Below are 16,560 nucleotides of genomic sequence, written 5' to 3'. Positions count from 1 at the left end.
TTCTTATCACCTCAAATTTATTATAGTAATATTTGTTACAAGCTACCAAGTATGACCTTGTTTGAATAAAATAAAATTGACCTTGTTGATTTTTCTTTTTTTAATTGAAGGATGGACGACGCGACATTGAACCGAATTTGCTGTGTCATGTTTTTGCTCAGATTCTGTGAACTTTTTTTTAAACAAGTAGTCATGGTAACAATGTCTTTGTTCCCTTTTGTTCTTTATGGCTTGCCATATTAAAAAAAAACCCGCATTTACCGCGCGCGGCATTTACTATTATGTGCGAGGTGCTGAATCACAGAATCAAGCTGTGCAGTTAGTGGTAAATGTACAATCATCAATACATGTATGAAAGTCAGTGTAAATATGGCATCTTGCAAGGTAAGTGTAGTCCTATCGTGTAAAGCGTATATCGTACGTATATTAAACATAATAAATATAACGTGGTATTAATCACGTTTATATATTCATGCATTATGTTTTTCATTCTACATGTAGATATCAGGAGAACAGGGGCGTTCATTCACAAACTGGGCAACAACGTTTACGTGTAAACCCGAGCTGTATTTTGAACCTACAACTACCGAAGAAATAATTCAGGTAATTATATATGTAGTTAAAATTATGTATACTCAGCTGCTACACTGGTGTCTGCTTGTATTGCAATTGACACGCTCTCTTGGTTTTATTTGAGCAGTTCTCAGAGAATTGTGTTTTGTAGAGATTACCACGGTCAAACTGTAGGTCAAACCCGGTCAAAAGGCCCTACTCCCCATTCCAGAAAAATACAGCACTAACTTTTTGGGATTCAAAAAATATTATCAAGTTAATTCTGCCAAATGAAACATAGCTCAATCCTAATCATTCTTCTAACTGGGTATAAAAGAAAAAGCTCACTATTTTACTAATATCTTGGAAAAAAAGAGGCAAAAACATGCATTTTCGGCATGTTTTCTGACAATCGAGTCACAAAAATCACATACTTGGAACAAGTCTAAGCATTCAAAATCTTGAGTATTATGCGAAATTTTGCTGCAATTTTCCCCTTTTTGTGTTACTTTAATTAAATGGTTGGTTATAAAAATGAAATATGTCTTTTCCAAAAATTAGAATGCATAAATTGAAATTATTCTTAGTACAAGTCTTTGGGCTTGATTGTCACAGCATACGAAAAACACACTAAAAACGCATGTTTTGGAAAAAAAAAAAAAAAATTGGCCAAATATTAAAATTTGACTTTTATTGCTAGTTAGGACTAACTAAAGGATTAGGAGTTCTGTTCATTAGGCAAAACAGGATGATTTTTTTTTAATCCCAGAAAATTAGTGCTGTATTTTTCTGGAATAGGAAGTAGTACATACTAATAGGGCTAACTGATACTAATAGTGGGTCGGAATTGTAATTTTAATACGGACATGTTTGTGACCTGGCGAACAAGTTCATATGGATCAAAATGAGGAGGGTGTATTAGCAGTGTTGTAGTCGAGTCCTCGTCATCCGAGTCCGAGTCCGAGTCCGAGTCCGAGTCCGAGTCCTTGGTGTCCGAGTCCAAGTCCGAGTCCGAGTCCCTGCCAATTTCTGATGTCCGAGTCCGAGTCCGAGTCCGAGTCCTCAATGTTCGAGTCCGAGTCCGAGTCCTTATGTATCAAATTCAAGCCCCAGGTTTTTCACCAATACTTAATATCAACGTAGGCTTATATAATTAACCAGAATTTTAGTTCTATATTATTTTCTTGTAAATACACAATTTGCTAGTCCCACCTGGCATGCCTATTATTGTTTTGGGGCTGTGCAATAATTATGCGGAGCCGGGGCCGGGGAGGGGTGAAATTGCAAAAAATGCTTATCCCCTCTCGGCCTGCTCAAAAATCACTTGTCCCCTCCCCCTCCCGGCCTGCCAAAAATCTTTCCACATGCCATTTTTGGGGATCCCAATTTAGATATATGTTGTAAGCGCAGCGAGCAGGGGAAATTTGCATATGTAAGCGTTTCCGTACTGTTTTTAATCATGTCTATAAGCTTTTTAGAGCATTTTATTTGAAAGGTGCCCCATATGTGCCAAAATTGCTTGTTCCCCCCTCTCGGTTTGCTTCCACCCTCCCTTTCGATCGGCCAAAAAATTCTTACCCCCAATTTTACCTTCCCCCCAATGCTCATAATTTTTGCTTAGCCCCTAGGTAGCATACCTTGAAACCCGGGGTGGGGTGGGGGGCTCTCGAATGTGAAATTGACATGCCTGTGCCCACCAGCGTACGAAACTAGGGGTCTATCAGTGTAGAAATTTTCAGAAAAAAGGGGTCATTCGGTGTTCAGTGGCAATGTCAAAAACGGGGTGATTTTATATGGGAGCGCTCAAAATTTCACATCATTAACGATAAAAAAAAGCTTTTTACCCAATTTTACAGTTCAAAATAGACAAAACTCTTTTTTTTTTTATAATGCGCGCGAAGCGTGCCGAAATGTCAATTTTGAGGACTAATTGTTCAAAAAAGGGGGTCATTCAGTGTAAACTACTGAAGAAAATGGGATCATTGGGTGTTGGATTTGCCAAAAATAACGGGGTAATTTCATGGACACATGACGTATGTCAATATATGGGAGTGCTCCCCCGGGCCTAGAAACAGAGTAATCAAAGACTTACAGTAACGTATTATATTTTAGAGAGGCAAAAGATGCAATATGACAATCAAAATATGACGTCACTACCAAACTTCAGGTGCCAAACGAAAGGGATGTTGGATCTGGCTGGCCTATGCAGTATTATTCCGGGGGGGTCACTCATATGTAAAGGTGGTACGGGTACATTGTATGTGCGGTGGTCAAGGGTCCCTTTTTCAGGCTCTTCGGCAGTTCCTTAAGACCCACATTTGCATCATGCTCCAGTTCATTGAGCCTAACACTCTGAAAATTGTAGCTCTTTAGCTCAAATTTGGAAACATTTTGAATTTGTTAGCTCCAAAGCCTATAATTTTGCCCAATTTAAGTTCACAGACCTCTACAAAAATGTTGAAATTTCATTCATCAAGCCCCTATTTTGCCCCAAAATCAGTTCTTAGTTCCCAAAGTTTGGCTCCGCACACCCCTTCCAAAATTTTAACTTAAATGCCCAAGGGTATTATTATTCATGTACATTCTAGACTTGCGTAGACCTAACAAAGCAGTCATGTCAGAACAAACGATTAGGATTAAAATCCATTTAACCAATTAAAGATATAACTGAAAGCAATCTTGCTTTTGGTTGTACTTTTATTCACAAACTGAATTTATTTGCAGGCAAAATTACTTAATGTGATCATTGATCAAGCATAAGAGGAAGTTTACAATGAACAAAAATAAAAGACCTAAAAAGACCCTATTTTGCCGGACTCGAGGAGGACTCGGAGCCGAGTCCCCGAGTCCTTGGGTCCGAGTCCGAGTCCGAGTCCGAGTCCTTAGCTCCCGAGTCCAAGTCCGAGTCCGAGTCCTTCAAAAAAGGACTCGAGTCCGAGTCCGAGTCCCGAGTCCTCCAATAATATTAGAGCCATGTGTAAGAAGTTTATTGCTAAAACTATTGGAACTCTCGGTTGGAACTACGCTTTCCGACTATTCTAGTAGAGAGGCTTATTTTTGTAACTGCCAAAAGCCTCGAAATGCCTCCATTTGACAATTTGATTGCAGCTGTTCTTTAGGGGTAAGCCTTTGGGTCTTTTGGGAACAGTGGACTCACTATAAACAGGTGATCTCTCATGATGGTCTATAAGTGCTTGGGCTATCATTTTCTTCGGAAGGTGGATCCCAAATATACTGGGAGTCATACATTTTTGGAAAGAAAAATATAATACAATTTTTGATGATCAAAATGTAGGTCACAATTTTATTGACGGCGACTTTTTGTAAAGTTGGGACCCCCTCCCCTTCCGGTATATTTATAAAGAGCTATCAGACATACATGATTTTAATATCATTACCCCGGGATCATTACGTTACAGATTTTAAAGGAAGCAAGGCGACTAAGCAAACGAGTGAAAGTATGTGGTTATGGTCATTCGCCATCAGATATTGCCTGTACAGATGGATACATGATTGACATGCGCAGATTTAACCAGCTGATTGATGTAAGAATATTGTTCGTCTCATCAAGATAATATTGAACTGATGGGTTATGTTAACAAAATATCGGTTTAAAAAAAAAAATTGTCTCAAAATCATCATCATCATCATCATCATCATCATCATCATCATCATCATCATCATCATCATCATCATCTCATCATCATCATTATTATTATTATTATTATTATTATTATTATTATTATTATTATTATTATTATTATTATTATTATCATCGCATTATTATCATCATAATTAAAGCTGTTACACACTAACACAAACTTTCACTCACAAATACAGCAACGTATTTAATATGATAGTATGATAGAAGAGGAACTGAATCAATTGGCTTTATCATACATTTTAATAACTGGCATTTTTAAATTATTATATGCGATAATATTTTAATAACTGGCATTTTATTGTATGCAATAATATGCATGAATAATTTGTGGCTGTAATTTGGATGCTGCAACACAAAAATTGTCATTAAAGCAAATTTTAATTGCATAATTAAAGCAAGTAATGGATGCTGTTTCAGTATTGTATGCTGCAACACTTTTTATCTTCAGTGCAATATTTCGGCTGAATACCAATTGTTTTGATGTTGATTATTTGCTGTTGCAACTTTTGAATTAATACATACAATATTCATTATATTTCAAGTGATTAAATCAGTTTCCAAAATATTTTTCTTACTTTTTGGGATATGGACGCGTACCGATCGTCCCGCTGACAAACTCGAAATATTGTTTGCCGACTATATTATTAATTGTTAACCCCAATTATCTTTCGCCATGGCGCCCGATAATCTAAAATGTGGGTGTGTGTGTGTGGGGGGTCTTTCGAGTCTTTTTGTACCGGTATCTCGAGCCTCTGGATATGCAATGTCGTTGAAACAATTATAAAAGCACTATACATATTAAAGAATATCCCCCAAAACATGCGTAATTGCAAGCACATCAGAGATTGTTAACTTTAAGGTGGATTTCATATGTGTTCTTGTGTGAAATGTACATTAAGCATCCAAATATTCTGCGCCAAAGAGTATGCTTACACTTGGAAAAATAATCACAATTTCAAAACTGAACCATATTGGGGTAAAATTTGTTTTTTTATAGATGTACTATCCAATCCTGCACATTATGACACCACATTGAATCTAATGTGACCTCAAGAAGTGAAGTTACAAGCGATATGAATAGACCAAGGTCCAGTTTTAAAAGTGACAAACTGGTCTATACAAGGCGCAAAAAGATTCCAGCAAGCGCAACAAAGACACAACACAGTTTCGTCAATGTATCTTTATCTGAAGCAGTTTTTTTTACTTCAGTTCTTACTTCTCTGTAATTTTCATAACTTTCATTTTATTTGTCAGATCTTTTGTTTCAGTTTTCCTTTGTTCCTTTTGTTTTGAAATAAAGGTACGCATAAATTGGCCATTCACCACTCTCAAACCATATGTCTAGTCCGTGAAGTTTTGAATAGGCCAGTTTGTCACTTTTAAAACTGGACCTTCGTCTAATCAAATGCTTGTAACTTTGCTTCTCGAAGTCACATTGGATTCAATGGGGTGTCATAATGTGCCGGATTAAATGGCGCTTCTAATAAAATACAAATTTACCCAATATGGTTCAGTTTTGAATTTTGAATATTTTTCCAAGTGTAAGGATACTTTTTGGCGCAGTATAGCTCAAACTGGGTATCGGTTACCATGGTGACAGAATATTTTACAAAAAATTAATATGTTATATTTTATCATATTGTTGCTTTTCAATACTGTCTTTTCACAGATTAACGAAAAGAACTGTACAGTGAAAGTTCAGAGTGGGTGTCTGCTGAAAGACCTCATTGATGATGTGTTGGAACCACATGGAATGGCAATGCAAAAGTAAATGGTTACTCTTTTATTTTTATTTTTTTATAGAACTAAAGACAAAATATGCAAAATAGTTTCCAAAGATACCAAATGAGGCATATATGGAATAATTTGAAATGTAAATAATTTGTGTTGTTCAATGAAAAAAAGAAAAACACAAAGTGCTACAACTAAACAAGACAACAGATAAACACAAATCCCGACCTGCACACAACCCAACTTCAAAAAAGTTAGGGAATGTGCCGATATGGGATTCGAACCCACGACCTTCCGATCACTAAACGGACGCTCTATCTATTAGGGTACCAGCTCCCACCTATAAACGGTGGTTAAAACTGGCTCTAATGTGAGTAGTCGAGGTATACAATACACACAAACAAATATTACGCATGTACACAAGTACAAGATATCCTTGCTGATGCTTAATCGTTTCCCCAGCATAATACAAGTAAAGTAGGTAATGGGGATACGCATCATGCACAAGAACAAATAAACACAATGGGGAACGTTCCGCATTGTTTTTATTTGTTCTTGTGCAGGATTCGTATCCCCATTACCTACTTTACTGTTGTTCAATAGTTTTGTTCTCGGAGAATTCTAGTATTTCAATCCCAATCATCTAAGAATCAGTGGTGGCGCGAGGTGGTAAGGGAGCAATATTACCCCCCCCCCTCAGTGAAATGATATAAATTATGAACATTTCCCTATTTTAGGCCAAAAGTGTCAGAAAGATGACGCAGTACATGTATAACATTAAAATAGTTCGGCCCGTGAAAATTGTCGAGGCAAAATAGCGGTAAAGGTAGCTGCTTTATTAACTTCCAAAAATTATCTTTAATGAAACACATCCTTTTATATCTTCTATACTAAACAGCAACCACATAATCATTATAATGGGTTTTTTCAGCATTGCAGCAATTTCAGAGGTAACGATAGCTGGGATGATATGTACAGGGACTCATGGTACAGGGGCCAACTATGGTATTATATCAACTCAGGTAAGAGAAGTCATAAAAGGGAACTGACTTTTATAATTTGTTTGACCACCGTATCTAATACAAGGTACAATTAGGGCAGTGATACTGTTCATTGTATAGGACCTCCTTAAAATATGGCGATACTCACCAGGAACACACAAAAACCAGGTCTTTAAAAAAACCTTTCGGTCCAACGCCTAGCTATATACATACCCTCATTCCTAGCTAAGGAACATTACTAGATGTACATATACATGATATACGGCCTTAAGCTTATTGGACACATACATGACATACACTAGTGGAAAATTTAAAATGAGAATTCTTTCAAAACGATGAGAATTTGACAAAAGTATGAGAATTTAAAATTTTCTCATTTATATAAAATTTTCTCATCCAAATGAATGAGAAATATTAATTACCGTGTCAACAACCTGTCACAAGTTGTTAATTTTCTCATTTAAAACAATGTGACAGGTGGTTGACACGTTAATTGGTATTTCTCATTCATTTTTATATAAATGAGAAAATTTTGAATTCTCATACTTTTGTCCAATTCTCATCGTTTTGAAAGAATTCTCATTGCAAATTTTCCACTAGTGATATGGTACAGGTAATGAATAAAGGTTATTTTAATGCCATTTTAGGTAGCTTATGAATTTTTTGACATGGGTGGGGGAGGTGAACCGTGAAGCCTACTGCGGAACTTCTCGCCAAACCTTCTTATTATTTTGTAGATGTATGTTTATTTTAACGCAAATGTTTATTTTTGCGACTTGCTACTCTGTCGTAAGAAACAAACACATTCTTGCTTATTGTAAGCTCATTCATTCATCCATTCATAAAAGGTTTATTAAGAAATTGTCATCACAGTATAAAAACCGAATTGCAACAATTTTACATACAAATTCAACAACATAATAATAATCATATACACGATATGAGAAAATTACAAAAATATCAAAACAGCATTGACTAGTACATAGGCCCCATACACTCATACAGACCCACCCCCACTCCCAAACACACCCCACGCACATCCCACCCACACACTCACCCACAAGCTCTGTTATTAAACGCTAGGAAAAGTATTTTGTTGCTACTTTCTCAAAGTCATGGTACATGGCTAACATGGATGATATACTAGTTGCAATTATTAAACAAGAGGTTCGCACAGGTGCAACCTATATGCGATATTACTAAATATGACTTTTTTTGAGAAGATTGCCCATTTTGATGTATAAACGTAAATTATGTATATAATATTATATTTATTATTCCAGTCACGAGACACATTAGAGAATGAATTTGGAGAAAACCTTCTGATAATTACAAACACTCGCTGAGTAGCAAGACCTTCCCTCTAAGCTTTTAATCCGATAAGCTGATTATCTATTTGTTTTCATGAATTAGAAGACATTCTTTAATGTATTACTGAGCTCAATTATCTGAAATTACTGGAGCGTGAGCCACCCAGGCTGGTGGCTCAGCACAATGTAGTCCTAATACAATAGTTTGGCTCTTAGTTAGATTCTTTCTTTGTTTACATGTTTTTGTTTTGAATACTTCTCCGTTTACTTCTTTGTTTTATGTTTCTCCAAAGGTATTGGAAATAGAACTAATAACAGCAGCTGGCAAGGAAGTGATATGTTCCCACACAGAAAACACCGATCTATTCCGTGCAGCATGCTGCAGCCTTGGTGCCCTAGGTGTCATCACCGCGGTAACACTTCAATGTGAACCTGCTTTTAAGCTGCACCAAAGACAATGGCCAGGCACATTAGATGAAGTAAGTTTGAACGTTTTTTCAGTTGAGCATCTAAGTTAAACCCTCTATTGTACAAAAGGCATGCGCGTATTTGGGGAGGGGTGGCTTTGGAGGCACGAGCCCCCCCCCGGGTAAAGGCAGGGGACAGCAAAAAAGAATCGGCGGTGGAAGATGAAGGAGCGGCATGAAGAATTATTAAAGAAAAAAGTGCGAGATAGAAAGGGCGGCAAGAAGAATTATTAATGAAAAAGGGGCGGGAAGTTACAGAAAAGTAATGAAACTATAACATTGGGCGCCAACAGGGACACAGCAGTACAGCACGAGTTGGCGGTGTCAAATTTTTACATGGATGCATAAAGGAAGGGAACAATGTTTGACATTGTATGTAAGTTTGAAGACATTCCATATCCTACACCAATAGGGTTACCCCGCTTTATAAACTAGCCGAATTAGTATACGGAATAAAATATTATGATCATTCACACGCTACTACAAAGTAACGATCACCTTGATTCAAATGAAGGATTCATCCACCGTTTCTTTTTTATCATGTTGATTTACACCAGGTCCTAGACAATCTAGATGAGCATATAGCCAGCAGTGAGCATTTTAAGTTTTCCTTGATGCCACACACCGAGTCTGTCTTAATGAGTCGTATGGATAGAACTAAGGAGCCAGTGAGTGATGTTAGCAGCTGGTTCTGGAGTACATTTGTTGGGTATCATTGTGTTCAGTTTGCCTATTGGTTGAGGTGAGTTATTCATCTTCTTTCTTAAGGAACCAACTTCATAAACTTCAACCTGCTCAAAATGATACTGCTAGGATACTCACTAAGACATGGAAATAATAGACACCACCGGTCTTCTCACCTGTCAATACTAGTCGCACTGTCAGTTCATCAAATTAACTTTTGCTAAATAATAATAATAATAATAATAATAATAATAATAATAATAATAATAATAATAATAATAATAATAATAATAATAATAATAATAATAATAATAATAATAATAATAATAATATTGATAATGATAATGATGTCGAGATTTCTGAAATTGTACAAAATACCACCAGATGAAAGGTGTATTTCCCCATTTCAATTGTCGTACAAAAGTTGTTGTTTTTTATTTCTTCCGTGGTCGGAGCTGTGCGTATCGCGTACACGAGCGTAAACACACAGGCGATAAACAATCACGCCGATTGGCTGATCAACAGTCTTGGCAACAAGACGGATTGGTCATCGGCGAGTATAAGGGGAGGAGACCTCGTCACTTCTACGCAATCGCCGATCACCAGCGCGTATCCCGACCACGGAAGAAATAAAACAAAATCACTTTACTTAGTGGAACAATCCATGTTCCAATGGTTAACGTATAATTTCAACCATCATCTCATATATATAAAGTTTTAATTGAAGACCGAAGTAAAAAAAGACTGTTTGCGTTGACGACCTGTCAACCAAACCTAAAATGTCGTACTGCGCAGGTCAGTAACCAATCACGTCGCACCAACTAATCTTTTTAATTCGGTCTTCAATTATAGGTATGCTGCAATTCATTTATACCATCTCTGATCATGTCAATATTTAACTTTTTCTTGTTCTTTTGTTTCAGTTCATTTTTCCCATCAACCGTAGGGTTTATCAACCGTACATTGTTTTACCTGTTGTTTAGTAAGCCACTGGAACGAATCAACATCAGTCGAAAGGTGTTCAATTTTGACTGCTTCTTTCCACAGTATGTTACTGATTGGGCAATACCAAGGTAATTAAGCATGTGATGCGATCAAGCAAAATCAGTCGGAACTCGGAAATATTGATTTTGAGGTATAGCCAAACAAAGGATATATTTCCTTTTGTTTTGGAAACTCTTTAATTGCTCTTATCTTTGGAACATGTAGTTCAATTTCAAATGGGTTTTCTGCAAAATGCAGCTTTGTAAATGCCTCTTACTGTCTTATAAGAAACTGAAAATTTAATATTTCCGAGTTCCGACTGATTTTGCTTGATAGCATCACATATGTAGGAGTATGTGGATGTGTATCAGAGCGGTAGGGAAGTGTTTTAGTATGTGGGGGTACGTAGAGTTTGTAATTAAAAAAATACAGGATGACTTTGGTAAAGGCACACAAATTGCAAAGAATCAACTCTATAACCATGGCAACTGGATGGAGTGGCAATGGCACAAATGGTCGATTTTTGTCAGGGGCGACCCCCCCCCCCCACCTATAGTAGTTACGCCACTGGTCCTCTGTAGAGGTATAGGATCGGTCCACAGGCCAGGTAGTTATTATCAGTGAGGGTGCATGACTGTGTCGGTGTCAGGTTCTGGAACCTCGCTATCACAAAATTACAAGAGCACATGCTTTTAGTTTACGTTAAGATTCATTTTTGTATGATCAGATAATTGTGATGTATAAATGTTTATGCATGGGACATAAAAAACATTCCTTGTTAACATATTTTGTGCGTACGTTTTAAATTTATTATCATGAAAAGCAGGGAGCCGGTTACTATACTACTGTAAAATTGTGTGATCCCTTTTAACAAAAGTTTTAGCTCTAAGAAAAATTTGACTATATCGTATTTGTATTAAAAAATGTGGATCAGAAACCGTGTAAAAGTTGTGGTGTTAACAGTTCTTGTGTTATTATCGTATATATATAAAGACGTGCATATTCCAGATCTAAAAACATAAGAATTTTACTTCTTCCATTACAGCCTTAATAATATAAATGCTCATGAGCAAACATAACGTATTTTGTAAACATTCCATTAGAGAATGAATTTGGAGAAAACAATCTGATAATTACAAACACTCGCTGAGCAGCAAGACCTTTCCTCTAAGCTTTTAATCCGATAAGCTGATTATCTATTTGTTTTCATGAATTGGAAAACATTCTTTTATGTATTACTGAGTTCAATCATCTGAAATTACTGGAGCGTGAGCCACCCAGGCTGGTGGCTCAGCATAGTATTTTATTAACAGAAGGTTTTCTCCAAATTCGTTTCCTAATGCATAATTTGTATGCTTGTTAACTTACATACTTACAACTTACATATCTATAGGGAGCACACGGCAACAGTGCTGAGAGAATTGCGAGCATGGTTGCGAGAAAATCCCAATCAGGCTGCCCATTTCTGGATTGAAGTACGGTTCTGTCGAAGCGATAATATCATGATTAGTCCAGCTTATGGTAGAGACACATGCTTCATTAACATTCTTGTATATAGGTGAGTAAAAATTTCATCAAAAATATTCATCATTTTGATATTCACCATTTTGTATAAATACACACATGTAAATCAAAATGGTCTGGCGAGACTGGCGCAACTGAGCATACTCAGAAATAAGAAAATGTGTGGCAACATGATGCTATTTACATAATTTTCAATAGATAGCATTCTACATATTAAAGAAGATGCTATCTTCACTAGATAGCTGTCTGCATTTCTTAAAGTAGATGCCATCTTCTGTAGATAATAGTCTGCATATAGTCTGCGCATATCGGTTTCACCTCTGAGAACCTCCTGTCTGAAACAGATGCTATCTTTAGTAGATAGCATACTGCATATCGTGAAACGGACGCCATCTTCAGTATAGCAGTCTACAAATTATGCATATCTTGAAGCAGATGCCAATGTCCTTAGATAGCAGTCTGCATTTCTTGAAACAGATGATATCGTCAGTAGATATATAGCAGTCTGTATGTCGTGAAGTAGATGCTATCTTCAGTAGATAGCAGTCTGCATATCTTAAATAAAAAATAAAATAAAATAAAAATAAATAAATAAAAAATAAAAATAAAAAAAAATAAAAAAATGTAGATATTTATATAGCGCTTTATGCCGTAAACAGCCTCAAAGCGCTTTACATTTATTCCGCCGTTATTAGAATATGTCGGAACCACGTTTGCTGCCTACAAATGGCGCAGGGTTCATCAGTACAACGACTGTGACTACCCCTAACAGCTTCCCATTGCACCTGGGTGGGGTGAAGCAAGCGAGACAAAGCGCCTTGCCCAAGGGCGCAACACGGTGGCGTGACGGGGACTCGAACCCACGCACAGTGTTAAAGTAAATGCTATCTTCAGTAGATGGCAGTCTCATTATCTTGAAGCATATGCCATTTTCAGTAGATAGCAGTCTGCATATCGTGAAGCATATGTCATTTTCAATAGACATCAGTATGTATATCTTGAAACAGATGATATCTTCAGTAGATAGCAGTCTCATTATCTTGAAGCAGATGCCATTTTCAGTAGATATCAGTCGGCATTTCTTGAAACAGATGCTATCGTCAGTTGAAAGCAGTTTGTATATCTGGAAACAGAATGCTACTCGTATCATCAGTCCATAACAGTCTGCATATCTTGAAAACAGATGCTATATTCAGTAGATAGCAGTATGGATACCTAGACACAGATGCTATCTTTAGTAGATAACAGTCTGCATAATAAGTAGATGCTATCTCCAGTAAATAGCAGTCTGCGCAAAATGCTATTGTCCTTAGATAGCGTTTAGGTGTCACAATGTAACCGGCGTACTAATATCCTCAGCTCATTTTTTAAAATTGAGTGTGAAAGATATTATGAAATGTGTGACTGTATCCCACCCCCCCTTAAAAAGGAAAATAGATTTATAATCATGATTGGAATTAAAATATAACGTAAAATGGTATTCAAACTTTCCGAAATGTTACCGAAAATCTCTCTCTTTCTCTTTCCCAGACCATATGGTAAATTCATTCCTTATGCAAATTATTGGGCCGCATATGAAAATATTGTTAAGAGAGTTGGTGGAAGACCACACTGGGCGAAGGTAAGGCTTTCCGTTGCAAGATGATAAAATTAGTAACTATGTTCAAATTGGTCATTTCCCTACCTTTATCCTTTTAAATAAATAAGCTTTTCTTTGTTACCTAAGGGAAGATGTGGAATTGCAAAGTAATTTTTTTTTAAATTGGCATTCTGTGTGGAATTGTATGAAGAAATTAGAATATTTACGCGGATTAATTATTATTTTGATAATTAGTACATTCTATTTCAAAAAAAAACCTTTTCAATATTCCTCAAATATTGTCAAAACACATCATTGTTATTACAAATGTGGATACGTGACTAAGCTAGTTGTGTGATAAAATCGTGAAAAAGCTATTACTTTCTTCACAGGATGTGTTATTCTCATTGTAAACTAACGCTCTTATCAATTTCAATATTTAGACAATTTTACCCGTTTCAGCTACATGATTTTGAAAACTGTTGAAAACGGTCGAAGAACAATAATTTTGATACAGCTTGGTTGAAAGCAATAAGAACATTTTGCTGAACTTAATAAGAAATGTTACTTAACTTGGAATTTAAAATGTGAATTGCATTTTTATGCTATGGAGGACATTAATTTTGTAAATTAAATCTATAATACTGGACTTAAAGTTTGCAACTCACTTTGCTACGTCGCAACATAATCAATCAGGTGCCTGTTGACGTCCGATGTTTTCGGACGCAACGTAGCAACGTGAGCTGCAAATTTAAGTTCCAGTATAGAGATTTATTTACTACTAGATCTGCACAAAGATACTATGGATGAATATTTTCATATCCTTTGCGGTGTTGGCTTTGTGTAACCGTTACAATCCCAACTTTACTGCACTTTTTTTTTTGTTATCCCATTTTCCTTTTCCAGGCTCATAAGGAAACCGCCAAGGAGTTCTCTCATATGTACCCAGAGTTTAACAAGTTTTGTGAGATCCGCCAAAAGATGGACCCTCAAGGCATGTTTCTCAACGCGTATTTGGAGCGTGTGTTGTGCATGGATAGTCAGCAAGCTTAGAATTTGTAAAGGGCACACTTTTATGCCCACGTGATCAGATGGCGGTGAAATTACAGCTTCTTGACAGAAAGTCTTGAAAAGTGACACAGCGGAATGGAAATGATTTTTTTTTCTCGTCAATTTCGGCGAAGTACGTCACTGAAATCAGGAGATGAGGAACTGACGTTTACATGCTTGTCAAGTTCACTAGTTGTAATAATTATAAATACATGTTCATGCCTCCAGCTTCTCCTCCCTATTCGAAAACCTAGATACGCCACTGAACGCAATTATCAGTGGTTTCGAAGGCTTGTGGATGAACACCACAGGCTGCAACAGATTATGTCGTTTGATGTAAATTATAACCTTTCTTTTATAGACTATGGTAGAAGGTAAATAATACTAAATAATACAGGCTTTTGAAAGACCTGTCGCACTGCTGCCGGCCGATCACTAAATAAGAACTACGACACGCCTGCGCCTGCATCACGCGATGATACGCAGATTGATTGGTGAATGAGGTGCTGATGTAATGAAGATGTGATTCAATTAGCCAATCAGAACCCGACTTCATATTTACTGCGTCAAATCGGGCACTGCAAATGCCAAATCCCTTTTACAAATCTCTTTTATATGTTTCACTGTAATATGTTTTAGTTTTGTTTGCAAATTTTTTTTTTCATCCTAAAACTGATTAAACAATGACTAAAGAAAAAATCCCTTTGAAAGGGAGAGCATGGATTTGAATACCCAAACTTAATGAAATGTATCAAAATAGAAATACAAAGAACAAACTACACTATAGAAACTCACATTGCAATAGGTCTACTCGGTTATAACGATCTGATCCAATTAGCACTGGCCATTTACACACCAGCTTTAACTACCACCTAGGCATACATAACCTATACCAATTTTATTTGTGTTTGTAATTGAATACATGAATACAAAACCCACCCAAGTCCATGGGAAGTGATTTTGAAAAAAAAACACCTGTGTATCATTTTAATTCCTTCAGTTAGATATACCTGGTCAATATGGTAAGTTTTACGTGCAAATGAGTGGCTTAAACTGTTCATTTTAAATTCTGGACTTTTTGAATCATATACAAAGATGTTGGAATGAGATTAACACTGGTAATATAATACAAAATAAAGCACACGGGTATGTATAATGTCGATAAGCATTCTGCCATGTAATATAAACCACACACTTTCCATGATTAAACCCATTTTTCTTTTCAAATGTCACTCTCCAGCAATGAATGTGTTACAAGTGGACTTTTATACATACTGGATTTCAATCAATGTTTTACAAGACTCAAATCATGGACTTGGGTAGTTCTTTCATACATGCTATTTTTCACATGCTCAATAGACACAGAGGATGAATTTGAGTTGTTCTTTCATACATATGACTGGCCTATGTATAGCAACAATTTCCCATGCATAACTCAATTTGGCCAGTATGGACTTGGGTGGGTTTTGTATTCATATATTCAATTGCAACTAGTTACGCTGTAATAAAACATGATTTTAAATATTAAGTATATTAATTTTCTCTGAGGACTGGCAATAAATAAATTGATTGATCTGATTATATTTGTGTTGGTGTGGTGATGTACGTATTGTTAGTAATCAGGTAATGATGATGATGATGATGATGATGATGATGATGATGATGATGATGATGATGATGATGATGATGATGATGATGATGATGATGATGATGATGACGACGACGACGACGACGACGACGACGATGATGATGATGTAGTAGTACCCATCCCCAAATCAAAACCTGCGGTGTGTGATAAACTAAGACCTGTGTCCCTTACATATCACTTTGCGAAGGTGGCTGAAGGCTTTATGGCAAATTGGCTGTTGGAAGACATCGCAAGGGTGTCTCCACCACTCATTACTTGGTCAAGCTTTTAGATACTTTGCATATGAACGCAGATAAACCTGGACACACAAGTACCATCGCTATTACAGATTTCAGTAAAGCATTTGACCTAATGTACCACAACATC

The 16,560-nt window shown here is 36.5% G+C and overlaps 1 protein-coding gene across 1 annotated transcript; it reads left to right on the top strand.

Moving 5' to 3' along the window:
* The first annotated feature begins 206 nt into the window (after positions 1 to 206).
* On the top strand, positions 207 to 16,127 carry LOC140166273 (L-gulonolactone oxidase-like). Its single transcript, XM_072189683.1, has 11 exons — positions 207 to 384; positions 502 to 603; positions 3,972 to 4,097; positions 5,886 to 5,983; positions 6,879 to 6,969; positions 8,552 to 8,737; positions 9,283 to 9,467; positions 10,333 to 10,482; positions 11,787 to 11,951; positions 13,448 to 13,538; positions 14,403 to 16,127. Exons 1-11 carry the CDS (start codon positions 352 to 354, stop codon positions 14,547 to 14,549), a joined length of 1,374 nt encoding a protein of 457 aa, XP_072045784.1. The 5' UTR covers positions 207 to 351; the 3' UTR covers positions 14,550 to 16,127.
* Positions 16,128 to 16,560: the final 433 nt, after the last annotated feature.

Source organism: Amphiura filiformis, chromosome 12 (genome assembly GCF_039555335.1).
Source record: "Amphiura filiformis chromosome 12, Afil_fr2py, whole genome shotgun sequence".
Taxonomy (NCBI): Eukaryota; Metazoa; Echinodermata; class Ophiuroidea; order Amphilepidida; family Amphiuridae; genus Amphiura; species Amphiura filiformis.
The sequence above is the reverse complement of the archived record's forward strand: the minus strand, read 5'-3'. Positions and strand labels throughout refer to the sequence as shown.